This window comes from Xiphophorus maculatus, chromosome 19, assembly GCF_002775205.1.
Source record: "Xiphophorus maculatus strain JP 163 A chromosome 19, X_maculatus-5.0-male, whole genome shotgun sequence".
NCBI lineage: Eukaryota > Metazoa > Chordata > Actinopteri > Cyprinodontiformes > Poeciliidae > Xiphophorus > Xiphophorus maculatus.
The window spans coordinates 16,808,456-16,831,672 of NC_036461.1; the positions used below are offsets into that span (position 1 = coordinate 16,808,456).

General features: G+C 39.3%; 3 protein-coding genes across 4 annotated transcripts; all 3 read right to left on the bottom strand.

Moving 5' to 3' along the window:
- Nucleotides 1-957: 957 nt before the first annotated feature.
- On the bottom strand, nt 958-2,540 carry LOC102233829 (fatty acid-binding protein, brain-like). The gene is made up of 4 exons (XM_023353099.1): nt 2,444-2,540; nt 2,184-2,356; nt 2,005-2,106; nt 958-1,132 (listed from the first exon to the last, which is right to left on the bottom strand). Exons 1-4 carry the CDS (start codon nt 2,514-2,516, stop codon nt 1,082-1,084), a joined length of 399 nt encoding a protein of 132 aa, XP_023208867.1. The 5' UTR covers nt 2,517-2,540; the 3' UTR covers nt 958-1,081.
- Nucleotides 2,541-4,990: 2,450 nt separating this feature from the next.
- On the bottom strand, nt 4,991-6,913 carry LOC111612273 (fatty acid-binding protein, brain-like). The gene is made up of 4 exons (XM_023353098.1): nt 6,748-6,913; nt 6,474-6,646; nt 6,295-6,396; nt 4,991-5,140 (listed from the first exon to the last, which is right to left on the bottom strand). The coding sequence occupies exons 1-4, from the start codon at nt 6,818-6,820 to the stop codon at nt 5,063-5,065; spliced, it is 426 nt and encodes a 141-aa protein (XP_023208866.1). The 5' UTR covers nt 6,821-6,913; the 3' UTR covers nt 4,991-5,062.
- An 843-nt stretch (nt 6,914-7,756) lies between these two features.
- usp40 (ubiquitin specific peptidase 40) lies at nt 7,757-22,929 on the bottom strand. 2 transcript variants are annotated; one of them, XM_005798382.3, is made up of 31 exons: nt 22,250-22,929; nt 22,093-22,160; nt 21,296-21,409; nt 19,074-19,238; nt 18,834-18,980; nt 18,601-18,744; nt 18,043-18,171; nt 17,802-17,918; nt 17,411-17,518; nt 17,114-17,314; nt 16,266-16,401; nt 16,035-16,116; nt 15,589-15,754; nt 15,414-15,498; nt 15,241-15,311; nt 14,740-15,152; nt 13,819-13,969; nt 13,641-13,701; nt 13,289-13,342; nt 13,005-13,093; nt 12,748-12,834; nt 12,018-12,054; nt 11,841-11,905; nt 11,304-11,378; nt 10,968-11,195; nt 10,219-10,337; nt 10,042-10,107; nt 9,728-9,938; nt 9,546-9,641; nt 9,348-9,442; nt 7,757-9,128 (listed from the first exon to the last, which is right to left on the bottom strand). In XM_005798382.3, the coding sequence occupies exons 1-31, from the start codon at nt 22,443-22,445 to the stop codon at nt 9,038-9,040; spliced, it is 3,867 nt and encodes a 1,288-aa protein (XP_005798439.1). In that variant the 5' UTR covers nt 22,446-22,929; the 3' UTR covers nt 7,757-9,037. The 2 variants fall into 2 exon arrangements, with proteins under 2 accessions (XP_005798439.1, XP_023208919.1); XM_023353151.1 differs by having other exon boundaries at nt 16,266-16,404.
- Nucleotides 22,930-23,217: the final 288 nt, after the last annotated feature.

Genomic DNA, 23,217 nt, shown 5'->3' on the forward strand with positions numbered 1-23,217 from the left:
GTCCCGTCTCATCGGGGTTGGTCCACGCAACATCGAACGGTGCCTCTACGTAATGACACCACAAATTGAACTGGATCATCCCGAGGCGGATGACAACAGCAAACATATCATAACGGCTGCATGCAGAGTTGCAAAAAAAAGGCCAACCCAGTGAAGGAATGGAGATAAAAGGGAACGATGTTGCACTGAGAAGTTTTACGTAGCACATAGAGGGTCTGAAAGATTAGGAAAGTTTAATTTAGCTATGTATTTTACATTTTCACTTTTCATCAGTGACCCCTCACACCCCCACCATGGACTGTTCTCCCTGCTGCCCTCTGGAAAGAGGTTCCGCAGCATCCGGTGCAGGTCCACCTGGTTCCGAAACAGCTTTTTCCCACTTGCCATCAGACTGCTGAACTCTTAACTGGACTGCACTCAAAAACTGGTCTCCACTTCATACCTTGCACATGTACAGAGCTAAATAACTTCTATTTTACTGTCCTTCCTGCACTTTATATTTAGATTTATATTCATATTTTATACTGTATTTTATTTTATTCTGGAGTAACCTCACAACATTGGAATCTCAAAACACTGTCCTGAGCCCTATACAACGAAATTTCGTTCTGTATTCACCCTGTGCATGCAAAATGACAATAAAGTCAGTCTAAGTCTAATACATGAGTCAGAAACAGTTTAGGCCCTTGATCATTATCCATGTACTTTACAGAGGATCTCACAAAATAATGGGAAAGGGAATGTCTCGAGGATCAGGATATAGAAAGTTATGTATCAGAAATTGTAATACTGTGACCAGTCTTTTGTTTTCCAGAGTGTGGAATTGTATCGCCCCACCTGTTGTTGTTCCAGTCTATTCTTTTGAATGCAGTGATACTGCACTGTTCTTACTCAAGGTTAACTTGCATCCCCATGACTACAAAATTATGTGTTTATGTAATGAAAAGAAGTCAAGTGCAAACCATTGTTTGAAGTATTAAAAAAAAAAAAAAACTACATATTTTTCATTTTAGGTAAAAAGCAGAAGCTCTTGTTGATGGTTTACTGTGCTGGGATAAATGGTGTCCGCCTTCCTTAAACTTTAGGCCTTCTCATATGTGTGGATTGCTTTGACTCCCTGAAAGGTTAACGTCTAGAAAAAAAGATAAAGCAAGGCTAGTTAGATATACTGAGAATGTTTTGTAAAGGTAACATAAGTTTTGTTTAGTTTTACTTGCATCATGAAAACGACAAGCAGTTGACAACAAAATAAAAAGTTCTTTCTAATTTGTTGTTTTGTAATTATTTAATTCTTAAATATTTTAGTTTTTACAATACTAAGCTTTCCACATAACTTTTGTCTGTCTGACTTTATTTAAAAATATTAAATTACCTGTTCTGATCAGTTAGTACTTTTTGTCATTTTCAATAAAAGCTTTCTTTTTTTACTTTTGAGTCATTCCTTGGTGGACACTTTTTATTTATGTACAATATATATTTAAGTAGAGCTATTCTTACCTGATCTTAAGCTGACATTTTCCTGTATTTTCTTTTCTTTTACACACTACTAAATATTATTGATGCTCTGAACCAGTTACATTTTTCTAATGAAAGTTTAACTGAAAATTCCTCAAGTATAGTAGAATAAAATTTTGCTGTTTTTTTTTTTTTTTTTTTTTTTTTTTTTTTGCAGGCTGGGTTACCTGTTTGTTTGTTGTTTTATTTTTATCATTTTATCATATATCATTTTGACGCCAGGTGGATGTTGTCCGCAAACGTTCAGTGAAAGTCTAGTAAACGTTAGCTGAACGTTTAATGGAGTCCTGCGAACGTCGTCAAGGCAACGCTCAGGGGACGTCTTCTGAACGTTCAGTTCTAAGCTTGATATGTTTCTCGAAACCACTCGCTTCGGTGTTTGTTAAGCAGAATATTATTTATTTTTTGCTCCGGGGACAGAATCAGGAGAACATCTCAAGAACTGCCAAGGGCAGCGGAACAAACAGCGGAAATCTCACTAAAACTCACCATCACCATCTTTCCATTCCTGATTTCTCTAATCAATATGGTCTCTTTCCCATCCCACTTCTGTGTATGCACCAATTTGTCTCCCTCCATGGTAAAGGTAGACTACAAGGCAGAATGTGAAACGCATGGTTAGAACAGGAATGGGTTGCGACTCACACTAAACATTTTGTAGTTTTTACCTTTACTTTTCGGTCGTCAGATGTAGTCTCGTCAAACTCCTCTCCAAGTTTGCCCGAGACTTCAGTGGCCCTGAATCTGCTCTGGGTTTTAACCACCACTCTATCCCCGTCCATGCTGATTATTGTTGCTGGTTTGGTAACATTGCCCACTTGTCTTGTGGCAAAAGGAATTCCTGCCAAGAGAATATGCGGGTCTGATTCCACTAATATATTATTTACGGTGCAATTTTTTTTGAACTAATTCGTCATAAATATTCTACCTAGTGCCTTCATGTAGTCATCAAAGTTCCGACTCTCCACCAGTGTCCATGTTGCGCAGAAAGCCTCGACCATTTTTGCAGATGTAATCCTTCTCTCTTCTCACCAAACTCCGCATCCCGTGTTGCGCCTGTAGAGTCAAATTAATACTGGGGGCGGAGTCTTCTGGTCACGGCCTGAACAGCTGATTGGTTGTAACAAAAGCGGTCTGACCTTTGATTGGTCAGCACAAGTTGTATATTAGAAAGTCAAATTATAAGGCGTTAGTGGGACAATCGCTCGGTATATTGTTACATGAACATGGAGAAATAAACACAAAAAAGTACGTTTTCCTAAAAAAATAAGTTTCTAATAAGTTTAAAATTCATTTAATGAAACAGTATTGAACACAGACTGATGTTTTCAAGTTTTTATTCCTGTTATATTCTCACTGTATATGACAAATAATATTAGAATATGACATCAGACAAAATAAATAAATAAATAAACGTTTAATACAAAAATGTGGTCTTATTAATAAAAAAAAAAACAAATCAACATTCTCCTTCCAAGGTGGCATTGGTTAAAAGGAAATGTAAAAGGTATTGTACGAGCCAATAATTGTGATATTGGGAATTTTGATGAAAAAAATTTGTAATGCATTTTTTTATTTTCCCACAAAAAAAAAATACAAACTTAAAGGTGGATTTTTTTTATCATTATCATTGTGTGATAATGCTGTTGCTATAAAACGTACCGTAGATTCATTTCAATGTCAACCTTCCTCCTATAAGGGACGCTGCTATGTCATTATTCGGTGAAGCTTATCTGAGCCAAAAGTCACTGTAACTGTAACAATTTACTCTGAGCAAACAAATTCGCAAATAGCAGTTCAGAGAAAGCGTTTCTCGTTGCAAACACTCTGCTGAATCATTTTACAATTTAATAACCTTTCCTATGTTGCTCTGCACGTCCCCTGAGTCTCTTCTGGTCTTATGCTGTGATGAAGTCCCTGTTGTTGTCGATCAAAAGGTTCTTGGGAAAGAAAAAAAACATGAGGAACAGATATAGCATTTCTAATATAAAGACCAAAGAACCTGTCAAAAAGAGAGGGTTTTATTGATATATTAATGCAGATTGCATCCCATCTCTAAGGTGAAAAGATGGACTCAGGAGAGAGAATCTGCCTTTTTCTTTCTTTTGGAAACCTGCTGAGCCTGACAGCTTGTGCTCACTTCTTAATAATCAGGAACTTTGTTCATTTTCATTTCTTCCATCCATCACAGACATCTCCATAGAAGTAATGACTGTCCGTCAGTGTTCTGGTTTTAGCCTTAATGTTTCTGAAACTGCAACCGCTTTGCTTTAAAAAAATGTTGTTGTTTCTTTGTTTCAATTTTTTCTTAAATGAATATCTGATTTGGGTGACAGTGCAATAAGCACTGGTACTGGAAAACCCTGGTACTCCCAGTGTTAACTGATTTTTTTAAATGTTCCAAGATTGAGCAGGCTGCAGCTAGCTTCTTCCAAATGTTTCTGAGAAGTTGCCGTATCCTTGCGACTCCAATCAACCGTGTGCTGACACGGACAGAGCCTACTGTACATCCTTCCTTTCTTACCGCTAATTCTGTGAAATTAAGTACTGTGGACTAGCTGACCAGCTTTTAAAGGCGGTCGGCAAACAACTAGCATAACTGCCACCTGGTAAGGTGTGTGGACTACGTAGCGACTTGTGCCACACATCACTTGATACTCCAACATAAATTATTTTACTGGTGTCAAAAAATCCACTGGTATTACCGGGAGGAATAGGGATAGGGAGGGCAGGCGGGTGTGAGAACCAGGAGGGGTGATGGGGAGAGATGCCGCCATGGATGGTTGCCCATATAAAAAAAAAAAAAAAAAACGCCACTGCCTCTTTGTGTCAGACCATCCGGAGGTCACTATGGGATATTCCCTTCAATGTTGCACTGAGAAGTTGTACAGAGAATATAGAGGGTCTGAAATATTAGCAAGGTTTAGCAATTTAAATTAAAATTAGATTAGAATTCATTGTTTGTCATTGTACACATGTACAATGTAGAGCCTCCCTAGGGGCAGCAGGACAAACATGGGGAAGCCAGGGTGGGAACTGTCCTTGGTGATGGCTAGCAGCAGGAAGAGTAAATGTCCGTCAGAGAGGACATTTAAATTTTAATACAAAAGTCAGAAACAGTTTAGGACCTCGATCATTATCCATGTATTTTACAGAGGACCTCACAAAATATTGGACATGGGAATGTTTCCAGGGTTTAGAAAGTCACAATTAAAACAAAAAGCAGAATTTTTTCTTCACAATGTAGCTTTTTTTTTTTAAGTTCTTTTAATGAAATATCAGAAAATGTAACACTGTAACCAGAATTGTTTCCAGCAGAGTGTGGCAGTGCCTCACCCCACCAATTGCTGCACACTACCAGTTTCTCTTTGTGTTAATGTAATGATACTGTGGTGTTTTCACTTAAAATTATCATACATGCCCATGGCTTTAAAACCATATACTTATGTACTGAAAATAAGTCAAGTGCAAACCATTTTTTTTGAAATATAAAAAAAAACACATTTATTTTTCAGGTCAAGTAAAACATAAGGCTGCTTCTGGTGGTTTACAAGGCCACAAATGATGTCCTCCTCTCCACCTTCTCATATGTGCGGACCGCTGTGACTCCCTCAAAGGTTAACGTCTAGAAAAAGAAATAAAGCAATGCAAGTTGTGTATACTGAAAGTATTTTGTAAAGGTGAAATAAGTTTTGATTCTTCTTACTTTGGTCAAGAAAACCTCGACAGGCATAACTAGATCTGTATGGACCTTTTTTATATCTGAAAAGCTTTAGATTTATTGCTGCAAACGGAGGTACTTTTTTAATACGGGCTTACTCTGAGGTCAAGCTAGACTTATTTGTTGTCCGTCATTTTGGCTGACGGTTTCCAAACTATTCCGTCATATTCTATATTTACCCATCCATTTTTTTATTTTATTGACATAGGTTATTCAGTTGCATTTAATTTTTATTCAGTTTTATATTAAGTTGATTAGAGAATCCTGCTCCCATGACATATCAAGCAGATATGCGTTTCTCTGCACTGCCAGAAAACGCTGACTGTGGCCCAAATAACCATAAACAATGAAATTAAACAACTCTACTTAAATTATGAGGGCTTCTCCTGCTGTGGTCTAAACGCACAGCATCACAACTTCCTCTGTAACTGCATCTGGAAGAGAAATCTGCGCTATTTAGATCGGACCCGATCTGGACCCGATGTATTAATGAATACATTTTCTGATCAGGTACTAAGTACTTGAGTAGCATTTGACCAAATACTTGCATTATTCTTGAGTCATTCCTTGGATGGATACTTATTACTTACATGAAAAATATATTAAATTCCAAATTAGACTGCATTGAAATACATGCCTTGCACCAGCTAATGAAAGTTTTACTAATAATGCCTCTGATGTTCACACAAGTACGGTAAAAAATAAGTGTTTTTAATCATTGTTTGTCTTGATAGACTTTAATGCCATTAATACAGCAAACGTTGACCTCCAGCGAACGTTGTCGGCAAACGCTCAGTCTAGCGAACGTTCACTGAACGTTTAATGGAGTCCGGTGAACGTCGTCATGGCAACGCTCAGGAGATGCCGTTTGAACGATCGGTGCTAGCTTGATATATTTCTCGAAACCACTCGCTTTCAGTGTTGTTAAGTAGAATATTATTTGTTTTACATCGGGGACAGAATCAGATTAACGCCTCAATTACTGCCACCGGCAGTATAAACTAATGAATTTAGCCACACCTGTAAGTAAACACAGCGGAAATCTCACTAAAACTCACCATCACCATCTTTCCATTCTTGATTTCTCTAACCAATCTGGTCTCTTTCCCATCCCACTTCTGTGTATGCACAAATTTGTCTCCCTCCATGGTAAAGGTAGACTACAAGGCAGAATGTGAAACGCATGGTTAGAACAGCAATGGGTTGCGACTCACACGAAACATTTTGTAGTTTTTACCTTTACTTGTCGGTCGTCAGGTGTAATCTCGTCAAACTCCTCTCCGAGTTTCGCCACACACTCGGTATTCCTGAATGTGCTCAGGGTTTTCAGCATCACGGTATCCTCATCCGCGCTGATCATTACTGTTGTTTTGGTAACATTGCCCACTTGTCTTGTGGCAAAAGGAATTCCTGCCAAGAGAATATATTTATTTCGTGTAATAAATCAGGCTTGAACTAAATCGTATTAAATATTCTGCCAAACAAAGGCGAACTTAATCCAAATTCCTTACCTATTGCCTCCATGTATTCGTCGAAGTTCTTACTCTCCACCAGTTTCCATGTTGCGCAGAAAGCCTCGACCATTTTTGCAGATGTAATCGGTCCCGTTCGGCCTAAAACTGATCACCTTCTCTCTTCTGAGTGAACTCCGCATCCCGTGTGGCGCTTCGCGCTCAAATTTATACCTGGAGGGGGGGCGGAGTCTTTAAAATTGACGGCCCGAACAGCTGATTGGTCGTATCAAAAGCGGCGTGAGCTTTGATTGGTCATCACAAAAACATGATTGTAAATGCGAGAGGTGAGAACGCGCTCCACTCAAATGACCGTGGAGAACCAAACACAACAAGTGGTAGTTTACTGACAATTGAGTTATTAATTAGCTTAAACTTAACTTCATGACACCATTGAACGCAAACTGATGTTTTCAAGTCTTTATTCCTGTTAATAATCTTTCACCTACATCTAATGAAAGTACATTTAAGATTAGAATATAATAGGTTAAAAGCAATTATACATAAATGTAGGCTTATTAATAAAAATATTTTAAATCCCAGTTGAAATCTTCTTTTCAAATAGTCCTTTTAATGTGACAAACAAGCCTCACTGGCATCTTGGGGTCACCAAGTAAAAGATCTTCTTCTCTTGTGAAATTTTATAGGACACTAATTACTGTCCTATTGGTAAAAAAGAGATTGCAAAAAGTATTGAAAGAGGGGTGCCGATAATTGTGGCACTGGGGAGTTTGTTAGAACAATTTTCTACAGTATTTTTTAAAATTTTTCTTGGTTTTTTTTTTATAATTGTGTGATAATGCTGCTGCAATAAATCCTAGATTCAATTCGATTCAAGGTTAATCTTTCTTCCAAGGTCACACACCACGGGACACGCTGCTATGTCATCATTTTGGTGAAGTTCGAATATCTGTGGCAGATGTCTTTGCAACTCTGAAAGTTTACTCTGAGCAAACAAGTTCTTAAAGAGCAGCTAAAAAAAAACTTCTCCGATTGCAAAACACTCTGCTGATCTGAACACAACTGTGTTATAACTTTATTAATCATCAACAGCTTTCTGCAAAAGCAGTTTTACATTGATATAAACAACACTGCAACAATACAGCAAAACGGTCCTTACCAGCAGAGATGTGACCACTGCTATTAATAATCAAACTGGAATACAAAAGAAAATTGATTTTAATGTTAGTACAATGCCAAGAAAACGAGATGTCTGAAAATTCTTGACAAATTAAAAAAAAAAAGTTGCAGTCACTTTTCCCCAAAAAACAGAAAAGAAAATCAGTTTTATTTCCCTCAAAGTCAAATATAGGCATGGAAATAAAAACCTGAAATTTTCCTCAATAAAATCTCAGAGCTCACATGGTTACATTTTACCGTTCTCAAGTCGGACTTACAGCTTGGCAATAAATTCTCCATCAACCAAGTGTTAAACTGTGAGCATTTAAATGTAAAAACCATGATTAATTTTGAGAGAGCCGGCAACAGTTTTTAGCGTAAGGATAAATGGTAAAAAGCCGAGCATAAAAGAGGTAGAAGAAGAGAAGGAGAGGTGGAGAATGAGGTAGGGAAGACAGAGCAGCAGAGAAGCTTCTCTACATTAAGGCCCATCTCTCATCTGCGCTGAAAACAAAACGTATCAATAGTTCCTGATCATGAGTGGCAGTCTTTTGTTCATGCAGCACAGTGGCAGGTTTATGTTTAAAAAGTGGCCTTAATTTTACCTTATATAAAGATGCAGATTTCAGGAAGGAAATTCCTTCTTCATTTGCTTTACTCAAGAAAATGTAATCAGAAAGGGGACAACTTCACTAACAACAACTTCTGATATTTCAGAATTAATTAAAAACTCCACTTTATTTAGGGATCAAGAGTTGAATCACTCTTTGTATATAAAAAAACAACTCAAAGTGAATCGGCTGCAAATTGATGAAGACAAAGAAAAAAAGTCCCCTGATTAAATTTTACTTAAACGATATATTGTTTAAACAAGTTTGTTTATAAACAAAATGTATATTACAGAAACAGTCCAAAGAATAAAATCAAAGTTTAAAGTTCTCTTTTTTTTTTTTTTTGATGGATCACCAGGATAGGAACCAGGAAGGTTTTAGGGTTCATTTAAATGCTTTGAGACAAATAACCGTTTGCAAACTGTGGTAGAAAAAGGAAGAAATGGCACCAGACTTTTTTAGTGGGATTGTCCAACAGCAACATGGCATTTTAGTTCATGTGTGGTGTGATGTCCATAGGAAGTCCTGATTTGTCTGTGCATCAACAGAAAAAAAGGCTGCTATCTGAATACTCCGACGCTGATAGACAACGACACCTCCAGCTTCCTGGATTTGGTTTTCCCAGCACCATTGGAGGTGGCAGCCTGCTCTCTGCAAAATAAGCAAGAACAAATTGTTTGCTTTTTCTACCCTGATTTGGTAGCTATTTTCACGCTCATGTCACGTCATGACTTCTGAAGATAGGTCTGTCGAAACCAACGGAAAAGTTTAAGTTTTGGGTTAAGAAAAATATGAAATTTTGATAGGAAAAATGAGATTAGGATTCCATACTCCCCAGTTGATGGACATATAAAAAACAGGAGGTCTCACCCTTTCCTGCGTTGCTCTGCCTGTTCCCTGAGCCTCTGCTGGCCCTGCTGGTCCTCCGCTGTGATGAAGTCCCTGTTGTTGTCAATCAAAAGGTTCTAGGGAGAAAAACACAAGGAACAGATATAATACTTCTAATAAAAAAAAAACCCAAACAGTCTTGTTTAAAAAAAAAAGAAAAAAAGAGGGTTTTATTGATACCTTAATGCCAATTACATCCCCATCTCTGAGGTGAAAAGGTGGCCCCAGAAGAGATTCTGCCTTTTTCTTCTTCTTCTTTTTGGAAACCTGTTGAGTCTGAAAGTAAATGACAAAATAAATATTATATTACTGGTAAGATGCCAAGCAACATTTCTGCCAAACTCTCTCTTTTGTAGAGATACCCAGTTGGAGATTTCTTCCCAGGCGTGTTTGTCAGGTTGGTGTTTGGCTAGCAGCAGAGAATCAGGAGAGAGGCCATAGTGTGCAGCCAGACTGGTGCGCAGAGATCGAGGAGTAGAATCATGAGAAGCGTCCCAAACCAGCTCTTCTGGAGGATAGTAGCTCCTCTCCCCTGGAACACCCATCTTTACCTTCAGCAGGACTTGTTTTGGCCTTGTAAATCAGCAAGAAATAAAGAAAACACAGGAAAATTCAGCATTTCAAAAGATTAAAAGAAAACAAAGAGAGTAAAAAAAATAAAAAAAGTTGCATTCACCCGAGATCTTCTTCTTTCAGAAGACACTGCACACAAAGATCCGCCCCACTGGTCAACTTCAGCTTCCTGAGCACAAAGAAAACAAACTATGTGGGGAAAGACCAGCTCAAACATTCTGCATCTGTCCACAAATAAAACCCATCTGTCTCCAACAATGTGTGAATGAAGTTTTCAGACCTGAGTGTGACATGTTGTCCTCTAAGGATACGTGTAAGCCGCCCTCCCTCCATCTGCCACACACGAAGGAAGCTAGAAACAGGCACACACATGTCCTGAAGCGTTGGCAACGTCAACACCTAAACGGGAAAAAAGAGCATCTTATAGAGAGCACTTCACAATTAAACGTGGATCCACATTACTACCACACTCAGCCTGAAAGCAAAAAGTATTCTGAACATGAATCCACAATGGTCACCCACGCTAACCTGTTCAAAGTTGATGCAGTCTATGCCAGGGGTTGGGAGTTAAACAGAAGGTAAACTCTTAAGAGTGAACAGAAATGATCTTACAGACTCATCATAAATTGATTAAAAAAATAATAAACAAGCATTTCCTTAAAGTCAACTTTTGATATAAAGAGGCACAAATAAATCATACATTGAGCTGAATCAGTCAATTTACAGCTTAACTGGTTTTTAGAAAATGTGGTCCTTTTCCAATCAATGAAGTTAAGAACTCCAAAGTCGCGTTAAAAGCAACACTCTTCAGTGTGGACACCGTTACTGAGCAATAAGCATGTTGTTTCAGATGGGATTTAACATTAATGTCTTAGAGTGACTCTGGCAGGGTTTTTAATTAAATCTGATCAATAATCTGAGGAGGGAACTGAAGATTAGGGTGGTAGCTGAGGTGAGACCTTCCAACCTCAAAAACATGGAGCTTATCACGAAAGATAAATCAACAACAAACCAGTGGAAACACTTCACCTGAGTCTTCAAGTCCTCCAGCGTGGCGTCATCCGATATTTCCACCTTCCCAACGTTTTGTAGCTCCGCCATGTTTTTGCCACATAGAGAAATCGACCGAGCACAAGACCCGTCTGTAGTCTCCGCTCCCTGCATCTGCTGCTCAGCAGGACTGTTTTCTGAGCGCTTACAGTCTGCTTCCATACCGCTCAAATCCACATAAAGCCACACAGGAAGCTTGAGAAATCCCTGAGGAAATAAAGATAAAGAAATAAAAAATCTTTATTTTTATTCTTTATAAACAGAGAAGCTATGAAGATTTGTCAATAATCCAGACGTCCAGGAATATTTTGATACCTTCGGAGGCAAAAGTCCTTCAGTAACAACTAACGTCTCCCCGCTGCTAATCTTCAGCTCTGACAGCGAGGCGTCCTGGGAACAAAAGGTATCAATATGTTGCTCCTGAGGATTATAATCATCTTATAAAGGAGAATCAATCTCTCCTATGTATGTTCTATATAAATATTTATATATTTTATAACAAAAACATGAAATAAAATTTATTATAATATGGAATACTTTGATGCCACCTGTCTCAACACTACCATACATTTTTAGCTACAATACTAACTTGCTCAAAGTACACAGCTTAAATTTACTTCAATATTGTGCAGCTTTACAACATTTGCTTTATGCAGTGATGTCCCAAATACTGATTCAATAAAAAAAAAAAAAGTACAAAACAATCAACATTGGCCATACTGATCACAGGCAACCAAACCTTAACAGAACAATCAGACAGGTTCAGTGTAAAGTGAAATGGTTTGTTGCTTCATTACGAATGAAAGTAAAACTCCAAGTATGACACACTGTTTAAAACCCGCATTGATTCACCTCATCCATTAGCGGTTCTCCAACCTCCTCACACCAATCTAGCCTCCTCAGGTGCCAACTGGTACCTGAAAAGCAGAAGATCGACTACTGACCAGCTAATGAACATGAAACTGTAGTAATAGAGCAAATATAGATGGCGATAGCAAACGCAAAAGAGAAAGAATAACGAAATCTTACCATCCAGCCCAACAGCATCCAGCATAGCTCTGAGACACTAAAAATACAGCAAACATAATCCTTTTAAAGTTTTGCAAATTACGATGAACAAGTGCATCTTCGTTTACTAGAATATCATTAAAAACAGAGGGAAAATTAACATAAATTCAAATGCAGAATAGTACATTTTAATCATTTAAACTCCAAAGCAAGTTTCTCGGAAAATTTGTATTGTTAAGTAATGGCCTGCAAAATCAAGGGGAAGGCTGCTACCTTCACAATTGTCAAGAAGTTGTCACATATTGGTGTATCCAAGCATATTTATGGAAAGTTAAGTGGAAGAAAAAACTGTGGTTAAAAAAAAAGATGCTATGGAACAAGGGTGATATAATCTGTGAGGACTGGAAAGGAAAAACAAATTCAAGATTTTGGGACAGTAGCTGGACTGCCATAAACAAATATATCAATGCCAAAAATGTAGCATTACTTGTGTTAAACATCAGAAATGGCTGACCTGGACTAAGGAGAAAAACAACTGAAATGTGAAACAAGAACCCTAACAAAGTACTGAGTATATATGGACGTACTTTTCAGTAAAATTAACTATTTTTAAGAGCCTCCAATTAGGGTTTTCCTGAAAAATATTATTAAATGTGCATGCAATGATAATTATAATCCAGTTTATTATCAAAATCCTGTATTTAGCTGTAAGATTTAATAATTAGGGAAAACTTCTCTTCAATGTCCTTACTTCTTTAACAGTGAAAGTCTTCTCCACGATTATATCCATCTCCATGCCAGCAGAGGGGGCCGAGCCCACAGTAAAGTGCAAGAACAGCTGAAAAAGCACAGAAACAAATTCTCTCAACTTCAATCAGCCCTCACGCCGCCTTGATTTGTTTTATGATGTAGGAAACTATAAAAAAATTTGTCTTTTTCATCGTTGCAGCTTCAAGGAAATTAGATTTTACTGAAGAAGACAAGAAAAAAAAAAAAAAAAAAGCACACCTGTGATTCCTTGGGGGCATTTCCCGGACAGAGACTCAACGTGGTCATGAGTCGCACGCCTGCATCCCGAACGCTTAACTCCTCACATACTGTCAGGAAAACCGCAGTGTGTCAGCATATATGCAATTATGATTGAAAAAAAAAATAACATTCACAGACAGATTTATGGGGAGTAACTATCAAAGACTTTCAGAAGGTCAGAGTTGGAGAAAGTGTCCCTTGAGACGCTAAAATAAGGGGGATTTCCAACTAAAATGGCCTCCAGCTAAGAAATGAAACAGTACCTGGAGGAAGGAGTTTCCCAGAGCAGTCCACCTGCCTCAGACAGTACTGCGCACCTGCTCAGCAACACACACAGAGCAGGGAGGTTACATTACAGAAACTGGAAAAGTTACTAAACAGGTCCAAGAAATGATTATAGTTGACAAAAGCAAACTCTCTCAAAAAGTGCTTGTGCAAGTCTATGTTTAAGTTACATAATTGGATGAATTCATTTACCTTTTCTACCTATTTGCAAATTAATGTAGACAGTAAAAGTTACAGACTGAATTATTTGCTGTTATTATATGTCTTTTTTTTATCTAAGGTGTACTTCTGCTGCAGGACTGCAATTATACATTATTTTGAGCATCTTGCCTGAAGGTTGTTCCTGCAGCTGCAGCTCCCAAATGGCTCTTTGTTTCACTTCACATAGCAGCTGTAGCAAGACATTAAACAGAAAGGAAGCAGTTTTGGTGAGGGAACATGATGCAAAAAAAAATAAGAAGAAGATTAAAAAGCAAGTGCGATGACAAGAGAGACATTAATTACTGACCATATTTCCCGTGGCTGGAACCTTTGCTTTCTTCCTCTGTTCCTCTTGTTCTTCTTCACCTCCTTTTATCTGAGGTCGAAACTCCACCTGGAGCCAGCGGCAGTCAGACGGCGTGGTCACAGTGACCACGTCTCCATTCCGGGAGAACACACTGAGCACAGTAAAGAAGACTGCTGCTAGACACAAACAGGAAACTATCCAAACATTCAGCACCTTGCTCAAGTATTAATACCCCAATTCGCTTTTTTTTTTTTACATTTTAACAAGTTAGAAACAAAGGCTTCAATGTATTTCAATTGGAAATGATATTTGGAAATAAGAAATCTGAAGAGGAGCATGCAAATTTCCATCAAATTTTGCCCCGTCTTCACTGAAGAAACGCATCCCTCTGGCATAATGCTGCTTCTACCATACTACCATATCTGGTGTGCTTCACCAGATATGCTTACAGGTGAAGTATACCCTTGTAGGTACTGTGTGGATGGCATGTGCAAGTGTTGGTTGTCTACGTAGGCCAAAAAGTTCAATTTTGGTCCGATCAGGACACATACAGGAAAGATTTGTGGTGTAAAACTTTTAGCAACCTCCCACCTGAGTTGTGGCTCTTTGCATCTCTACCTGAGTTTGTATGAGTAACGTTCGTCTAGGGGGATCTGAGTAAAAGGGGCTGAATTCAAATCAAATTGTACATCGTACTTTTGGAAAGATGGGGGTTTAATTACTACAAGAAAAAAAGAAGAAGAAAAAACTTTGAAAACCACGTGGGATTTTTCAAATGCAAAACTTTGTGTTTGTCCATTGTATTAATTCCAAACAAAATCAACTCAAGTTTGTGACTTTTAGCATATCAAAATGTGGGAAACGTCGGGAGGTATAAATACATTTCGAATGCACTGTTACATACGCTGCGCAAGAGCTCACCTGCTGTCGAACGACTGCGGCTCCAACACCAACAAAGCATCTCCGTCTTTCAGCGACAGCTCCTTCAAAGTCCGCTGCATGTCGTCGGGCGGAAACACCCTCCACCCGCTGGCGCCCCCTCCTTCCCCCGCCCCCTGGCCCCCGACCTTTTCTGTTTTATGCTCCTGACACAGAAGACTCTCCCTGGGCTCCCCCAGCGCCTCCCTCACCTCCCCAAGAGTCGAGCCGCCCGCGAATCCTCTCGCTTCCCTCTTTAGTCCCGCAGCCCCGTTTTCAGAATTGGAGTTGTCAGTTGTTTTGCATTTGACCCCATTTTGCGCCTCGTGCTCCACGCCTTCGCTCAGGAAAGGGCGAACGACGGTGAGTAACACCGGCTCCCACTCGGCTCCACTTTGAACTGCGGCACCGCGAACCTGAAGAAGCAAAAAGCACGGGCGTATGAATTTTGTCCCCCTCGATAAAATTCTTAGAATTAGACCCATGTGATGACTTTTTCCTTACTTCTTTACCATTCCACACAAACAGGTCAGTATGTGTGTGGATTCCTGCACTGTAGAGGGAGACACTGTCATCTGTGAAAAGAAAAAACACAGTAACGGTTAAAAACATTCCTTAATATAGTTTTTTTTCTCCTTCAGGTGTTATTTTAAATGTTTTTGCCTGTGAAGTCTAACCTGTAAGAGTATTGTAGAGGTGTAAACCTGCAGGCAGACTCTTGGCCACAGTTAATGCCATGTCTCCTTCCCAGAGCTCCTGCATCTATATTTTTGTAACAACAAAAAATTTAAAACCTTCCTATAACAAAGAGTTTCAAAACACAACAGTATCTGTTTATTGGAATCAAAATACGTGATAAATGGTGATCCGCAGATCGCCAATGGTTTTCCTCCTGTCGAAGTTCAGGTTGATGCTTGGCTCCTCGCTGACCGGCTGCAGGACTCCATTTACTGTTTTGTAGAAGGGGGCCAGGTGCAGATGCAGCTCTACTGTGTTATTAGTGGCATCAAACTCCTCACTGTAATAATAATAATAAATTTTAAAAAAACACGTTAATTCCCCTCATCTGTGCAGAACTGTCCACGCTTAAAGCTGCAGTAAGCAACTTTTACAAACAATGTTTTACAGAAAACATATTTTTTGAAGTGAACAAGTTGTGCAGACTTATATGAGACAAATAATCTGTGAGAAGAGCTTCTCCAGAGCAACTGAACCGTAATGACTGAGTCAGACCCGACTGTGCAGCTGTGCATATAATAACAGAGCAACGTGTTTCACTTGTGTGCTTGTTTTGATACCGCATCTGTTGCAGCCTCTGGTTTTCATCCTGGGCCATCTGGATGAAGTGGGAAGGAACTTTATACTGTGGATTGCTTAGAGCTGCAAAAGTAAAACAAAAATAATTTTAAAAAGCGTACAAATTAAATTACTACTCCTGCAGCAGTTGTACTCTATGTTTATTGTATAGTCAAGTTGTTTTAGAGATGAAATGTTTTTAAATCGCAAGATGCAGGCAAGTTACTTTGTACCTTCACTGGGCCTGTACAGCTGTGTTTTTCTGTAAAACAGCATGTAGGCGCTCTCTTTGCCCTGGAACTGCTTCGCAATGTCCGACTCCCTGATGGAGGTCACAGTGGAGTCGTTGAGGTCAAACCAGTGGCTACCCTGCTGTCAGACAGGAGGACGTGGCGTGAGAAAACAGCCACAAAACGAGTCACAAGACTTCATGTTTTCTGTGGGTAACATTTATATAGTTACATAGCAAATGTTATGGCATTTTAGAGACAGAAACTCTTAAATGCCACCAAGGAAGGATACAAATGTGTCCTTCTGTCCTGCCAATCGTTTTCAAAGAGACATCCAAAGATAAAATATACTTTTCTGACACAAACAAACCTTTGGAGCCAGGGGATCCTACATAAAAATTGCACATTATATGCTTATTTAAGCATGTAATCTGGAACTACGCATAGCCTGCCTTTTGTTGTAAGCAGTAAGCAGATTACTAAGTCTGTTCAAAAGTGAGACTTTCAGCTGCTTCCAAAACTCTGCCAATAGATTTTACATAAGAGTGCGAGCAAAATCTTAGAAGCACCAGAGTGCTGGTCAAAACCGAATCACAAATTATAAGATCTACTTGAACGTCGGCTGAATTTTTGTCTTTTAAATCTACATTTTTGTTTTAAGCAGATCAGAGTTCTGGTTTATTAGGTCTCCAATCTTTTCACAAGACATTTCTCCTGGCTTCATTCTCCTCACTGGACAAGTCAAAATAAAAAAAAATAAAAAATCTATCAATTTTTGTTTCTATGTGTAAGTAAAAAAAATTAAATACAAACTGAAATGTGTAATCTGAGTGGCTCTGTTTCTGTAGTACCTCTGGTTTTGGTTTAGGCTTCTGATTTCCCTCTGGCTGCAGATCAGAAGCTGCTCCGTCTGAAGCCGCTGAGGGTTCAGAGTTTGTGGTTTGCTCTGATGGAGCCGAGGCATCAGTCGCTGGGCTTGGAGGGTTTGCTTTCAATGCCACTCGAGTCCCATTGGACACCAAAATGAAAACGTCACTGTGTGACTGCAGGAACTAAAATAAACAAATTAATGAAAAAGGCAAGGAAACCGGATTAGATTTAAAATATTTTTGTAAAAATCAATATATCGGAGGAAAAACTAAGAATACCTTTCCAATGGGACCGTAGGGTTTCCTGAACCTTTTGCTCCAGGATGATCCAGTTTTGTTCATGAGTTTTTGACCCAGCTGATCCAACAAAACGCTTTTTGATGACTCCTAGAGGACAGTAGAGGTACTGCAGTTTAAATCTTTACCAGTCACAGTCCGCCAGAGTTTCATCAGAAAATTTTGAAAAAAGAAATTTTTGAAATAGCACAATATCCTGAATCACAATCATCTTCACAATATCAACAAGAGTAGATTGAAATGTTTCATGGCGCTAGTAGTGGAAAGGTGGCTTAATTGCAGTTTATACTGTATCATGACATTCAGCCATGACCTTCCAGGAAAAGTTTTCCTCACCACTAGTTTGAGGGATAAAAAAAACCCCAAGGTGTACCTGAGCAATGATTGCAGTAATGATAGACAAAGGGTTGTCTTCCTGCAGTTTTTGCTCAGATGACTCCTTCACTTCCTCCTTTGTTTTCTTTTGAGCTTTGGGTTTGCAGTCCTCTTCCTGTCAACAAGAAACAGAGGTGATGTCTTTTTTTGATGTGTGCATGCATAAAACCAAATGAAAGAACTAGCCAAGCAGCAACGGTTTTTTAGTTTGAACGAAAGTCATCATTTTTCCCCCTCACCGGCGGCTCCCATTGTCCAAGCTCATCAATATCTCTGATGTAAACATGGTAATGGCCGCCATAGCAGCCTCCCTTATGGATAATCACCGAAAACAGTTCGTATGTGAAGTCAGAGTCCTCTGCGTCAGTCTGCAAGAGGCAAAACAAAGTATTTCAAAGACAGATCAAAGTAGAATGATGTATTTAGAGCATTTATTTCTGTTAATGTACTGAAAAATGTGTTTAAGCACAGAGTCTGGCCTCAGCCAATACCGTATGCATCTCCTCCAAACCCTCAAACCAGCTACAAGTTTTCATTGCAGCTGTTGTATCTTCTTCTACCACAATTTTTTCCTTCCTCCAAACTTTCCAAACACATGCCTGGCTAGCAGTGTGAACTCCCAGCTTCTTTAGCAGTAACTTTTGTGATAAACACTCCTTATGTTCATACATAATATTCTATATTTCTCATTAACTGAATCTTGGGTTTTCATTAGCTATAAGCTATCATAATTTAAATTAAACTTTAGAAGCGTTGCACGTACAAAGAGGAAAGTTCAACTAAAATCTTTCCGGTACCTGTTCACAAAAAGGTCGCAGATTGATGGTGAGCGGAAAGGCATAGCGTCCGGTCTCCTTGTATCGTTCACATTTGGCAAAGTCGAAGCTGAATCTCAGCAAAGACATGGTCATAAATGGGGGCAGCTGCTTCAGCTTGGCAGACTGGGAAACAGCAAAGGAAAACATTTTTGATGGTAGAGAGAATTAAAAAGGCACTTTCTCGAATTATAACGTGCGTTACTGGTACCAACCTTGGCAGCGGTGACCAGCCGGGAACACTGAGCGCAGCGATAAAGGTTATTGCCTTCAAACCACTCTTCCTCCACGAACATGTTCCACAAAGCCTCCTCCAGGCTGGATACGCCACAAACACACACCGTCAAATCCAGGAAGTCCTCCTGCCGATGACACAAAAACACATTTAAACCAAAAAGGAGTAGACGCGGATGTTTAGATTTTCTCTACACAAGGGTCTTCATACTGTAACACACCTTCCTCTGGCTCACGTTTCCACACTCCTTACATACGATGCTGTTGACAATGATGCCGTGGTAGAGGCGTTGGATCAGCGTGCTGCCACTGGTGCCCACCAGGGAGTGCTCCAACGCACTGAACAAAATCCTGTTGAGCTCCTGCACGTCATGCTGATTCGTCCCCTTGAAAGAACAACAAAAAGAACGGTTCAGACGAGGAGAGGCTTTGTTCCAGTTTGTTCCCACGTGACCCCATGATAAAAGAGATACAAATAGTCTGAAACTGGTTCAATTTTACATATATTAAATTGAGTTACAAACTTTGCTCTGAACCAGTTGACTCTTTTGAAGTATGATCTACTGATGTCATATAACCACATTCCATTCTAGTAATGGAAAAACAGAAAATTAAGTAGGTAGAAAATATCTCCCAGTGGGCAAAAACATCCTGAGGAAGAAGTCTTGGTTTTGTGCACAAAAAGTAAAAAATACAAAAACAAAAGCAACGAATGTATGAAAAGGCAAAAAGAGTGAAAGGACTTCCACTGAAAGTCCTCCAGTGATTCTTGACCCACCCAAAAAAACAAACGTCAGTCCAATAGTCTGATGCATTTAGAAAGCAAAATTGTGCTGTGGTTTCACTGCAGAGGAGGCCAGATGAAGCCTTGATGCCTTCTGGCCACCTGGTTCACACAAGGGTTTAAGAAGGGTTTGTTACATAGTGCAACATCTTCTGCCAATAAAGGAAATTCATGTTGCATTCCAAAAACCAACTCATTAGAGAAAGTGTAATTACTTTATCAAGATAGCAACAAGCTTTCTGTGAGTTTCAGCAAGTTACATGTGGCAATTGTTAAGCCCTTTAAGACATATGAAATTAATTTTAATTATACAAAATAACGTTTGCTTCTTAACTGAATAACGTACATAATGGATCCAAGGAAATTAATTATAATTATCCACCAAGGTTGGTATCTTAGCTCTGGTATGTGACCCCAGTGTTCTTACGCTTTTGTAGGTTAGCTTGCTGCATTGCCTTCAAAACCAATGCAGGCAGCAAGATTTAAAACTTTATCTCATGTGTTATGGTCAACCACAGGTAAAACGTTTTAAATATACACTTAATGACAAAGGAGCTAGTTTTGTCAACACATAATAATGTCTAAATCCTAAGCCAGAATTTCAGCATATGAAATTAATAAATGCCAAAATTAAAGCTGAAATGATTAAATGTAAGACTTCTTTCAAAATGTTTAGACCCAGTGATCAAACCAGTTTTCAAACATGGAGGGAAACTTTCTTTTTCCTATGGACTCTAAATACACCTCTATGCCCGAAAAACTTGCAAACACCAACCCACTATGTGTGAGCGGTTGCACGGTAGTCTATTTATAAATCATGCCAAATGTCTCCTTGTGAACCAATGACGCTTCAGATGTTGGTGACATCATTCGACACTCGCTGTGCTACACACATCCTGGACTTCTCAACACACACTTCGAAGCCTCGATGTCCAGTTATGGACATTTGTTTGCTATTAAGACAATAAAGTAGAGCATTGCATATCAGAGCACATTGGAATCATCTCACTGAAACCAACAAATAAAAACACTTTGGTTTGTTTTCATAGATAATACATGAGATTATCCATGTCATTAACATGTTACAGAACCAGCTGAAAGTTAAGCAAGATTTACATAAACGAATGTCAAACTAGAAATTACCCTCAGAAGATCCTTTTTTTTTGCCTCTTTATTTTTGCTTTCCACGGTTGACTAGTTTCCATTTCTCCTTGTGGTGTGTTGGGTTTTTGTGTCACATCATGTAACTTCGTTTTACAACTTGTCAAAATTTATGTCAATTACTATGTCCCTAGTTTCTTCTCACCGCCAACCAACAGAAGCTTAGCGGTTTTTAAGAGTACAGCTGCTTGTTTGATCACATCGCTGCATGTATTTTTCCACTGGAAAACTGGGTTTGCACGCCCTATGGCAACTCGTGTCTCTGTAACTTTTTGTTCTCCTTCCTCAGGTAATAATTTGGCAGCTGGACGGCCTCCAGAAAGAACTGGAATTCCAGTCAGGTTCCTTGGGCTGACTACAGTACGCTAACGCAATCACGTTTTGTACTTTTAAGCATGCCGTGGCGGATGTTGCTGTGGCTTAAGATCAATCACTGAAAAAGAAAAACGAAAAAAAGGTGTAACGTGAGCCTCTCCTTTCCACACCCCCGTCACTGACCTCGCTGCTGTTCCAGCCGAAGCTGTCGGTGAGGTCGGTGGTGGAGGCGCTCTGCTGGTCCACCAGCAGCAGGCGGGCAAACAGTCTCTGAAGCTCCAGAGGGATCACTCGGACCTGCAGGGAAAAGGAGCCAAACTAAGTTAGCCTTAAAGCTGAACCAGGCACGGGTCCAGATGAGAGTTTATTGTTTCACTATATTAACAATTCAATTAAAAGGCAAGAGAGACTGTAAGTAAAAAGAGAAAAATGAAAACGCTCAGTCTTCTTTTCGAGGGTGCTCCATTGGGTCCTCTTCTCAATTTATATCAACAATATTACATCCTAATTTTACAGTTGTAAATCCAACCTGTATGCCGATGATATAGAGTTGCATTTTAGTGTTGGCTCTAATCAGTCCACAATTTAAAACCTGCAAATATTGCTCTCTAAAAATCGTTCTGATTTGAAACCATAAACCTTTTACTGGTATCGACACTGTTGACTATTCACTTGCCAGCTGTCATATTATAGTTTGGCTACCTGAAAGATACCAGTGTGTTACAACAGGAAACGTTCAGACCGTTTCTAAAGAAGTTCCCCACAGTTGAGTCCTAGGACCATTTCAGTTCTTCAGTTATGCTAATAAGACAAAATCTTAAATTTGATGGAGCAGAGAGGACCTGACATTTGTACAATGTTAAGTAAATATTAAATGGCCAAATGGGCCTATAAATTATCCTCCCACAAAATTATTCCATCACCACCATCAGCCTTCAAATATGACAGGATGGATCTGTGCTTTCATTTTGTTCACTTACTTTAGCCCCTGGTTTGTCTTTATCCTCAAGACACCCCAGCTCTTCTGGCCCCAAACTGAACAGCTCCTCTGCAAACACACCAACAAAGACGAATCACTCAGGTGAAAAGAGTCACCTGGTGACCTGTTGCATAGGTGGGAGAGTCATCTGACCGTACCTCTGAACTCTGGGGTGAACAGCAGAGTCTGGAGCAGAGAGTTGAGGTAGCACGTCCCTCCCTGATTTTTAATGCCGCACAGATTGCTTCTCCCACGGGGTGGAGGCGGCTCCTCGCCCCCCTTGGCAGTTCTTCCTGTGGCGGAGGTCGAGACGAAGCCCTCGTCCTCTTTCTCCTCAAAAAGGCTTCCGAACATGTTGAATTGGGCTTTTATTTCCGCAGTTTTCTCCCAAGTTGTGCAGCGATTACGCTCCCAGTAAAAGCCCCGTGTTAGCGCTCCAGAGTGCACTCTTGCTATCTCATCTTAGTCTTCCCGAGCTCCCGGTTGATAATTGTCGGACTGACTCGAAAATAAGATGAATTCACGGGGCTAAACATCGCGACCAGGCCCTGGTGTGAACTCTGTGGGGTTTCTGGTTGACTAAATCAATCGCGGTTTTGATAAGCCCAGCGAAAAGCAATATCTCAGTCTGTGTCACAGCAACTATTCATAAAAAATACAAATAAAAAAAAAAAAATCACAGCACCGATTTAACCAAACAGAAAAATACACACTAAACTTAAATTTTACTCAAAATGACTTCGAAACCGAGCTCTTTCTTCCACTGTCAGTCTTAAAACAGAAAACAGGCGAAACGTAAATAGAAACACCATAGTCGAACTGTAGGCGGCCATGTTTCATGTCGGTAGAAAATGGAATGATGCATTGTGGTACTTGTAGTACATCGATCAACCGAACGCGAACTAGACAAGAAAATCGTTTAAAAATAATAATATTTAGTCACAACATTTTTTTATTTATTTGCGAATTTAATACAAATTATTACCGGGAAACACTGTTTATTGTTTTAACTATTTAAATAGAAACACTTGCTTTAATTCTAACACTGCATTTCCTACAAGAGCATTTCGCACAGGCATTCTGGCTCTTGTAGTCTTTCATCGACTCAGCATGACAATGGATAATT

Coding starts and splice junctions, on each gene's coding strand:
- LOC102233829 (XM_023353099.1), bottom strand. CDS start 2,516: ATGGTCGAGGCTTTCTGCGCAACATGGACACTGGTGGAGAGTCGGAAC. Junction 2,357..2,443: donor TGACTACATGAAGGCACTAG/GTAGAATATTTA, acceptor TTCTCTTGGCAG/GAATTCCTTTTGCCACAAGA. Junction 1,133..2,004: donor GGAATGGAAAGATGGTGATG/GTGAGTTTTAGT, acceptor CTTTTTTTCTAG/ACGTTAACCTTTCAGGGAGT.
- LOC111612273 (XM_023353098.1), bottom strand. CDS start 6,820: ATGGTCGAGGCTTTCTGCGCAACATGGAAACTGGTGGAGAGTAAGAAC. Junction 6,647..6,747: donor CGAATACATGGAGGCAATAG/GTAAGGAATTTG, acceptor TTCTCTTGGCAG/GAATTCCTTTTGCCACAAGA. Junction 5,141..6,294: donor AGAATGGAAAGATGGTGATG/GTGAGTTTTAGT, acceptor TTCTTTTTCTAG/ACGTTAACCTTTGAGGGAGT.
- usp40 (XM_023353151.1), bottom strand. CDS start 22,445: ATGTTCGGAAGCCTTTTTGAGGAGAAAGAGGACGAGGGCTTCGTCTCG. Junction 9,939..10,041: donor CTGAAAGAAGAAGATCTCGG/GTGAATGCAACT, acceptor CTGATTTACAAG/GCCAAAACAAGTCCTGCTGA. Junction 9,129..9,347: donor GCAGAGCAACGCAGGAAAGG/GTGAGACCTCCT, acceptor CTTATTTTGCAG/AGAGCAGGCTGCCACCTCCA.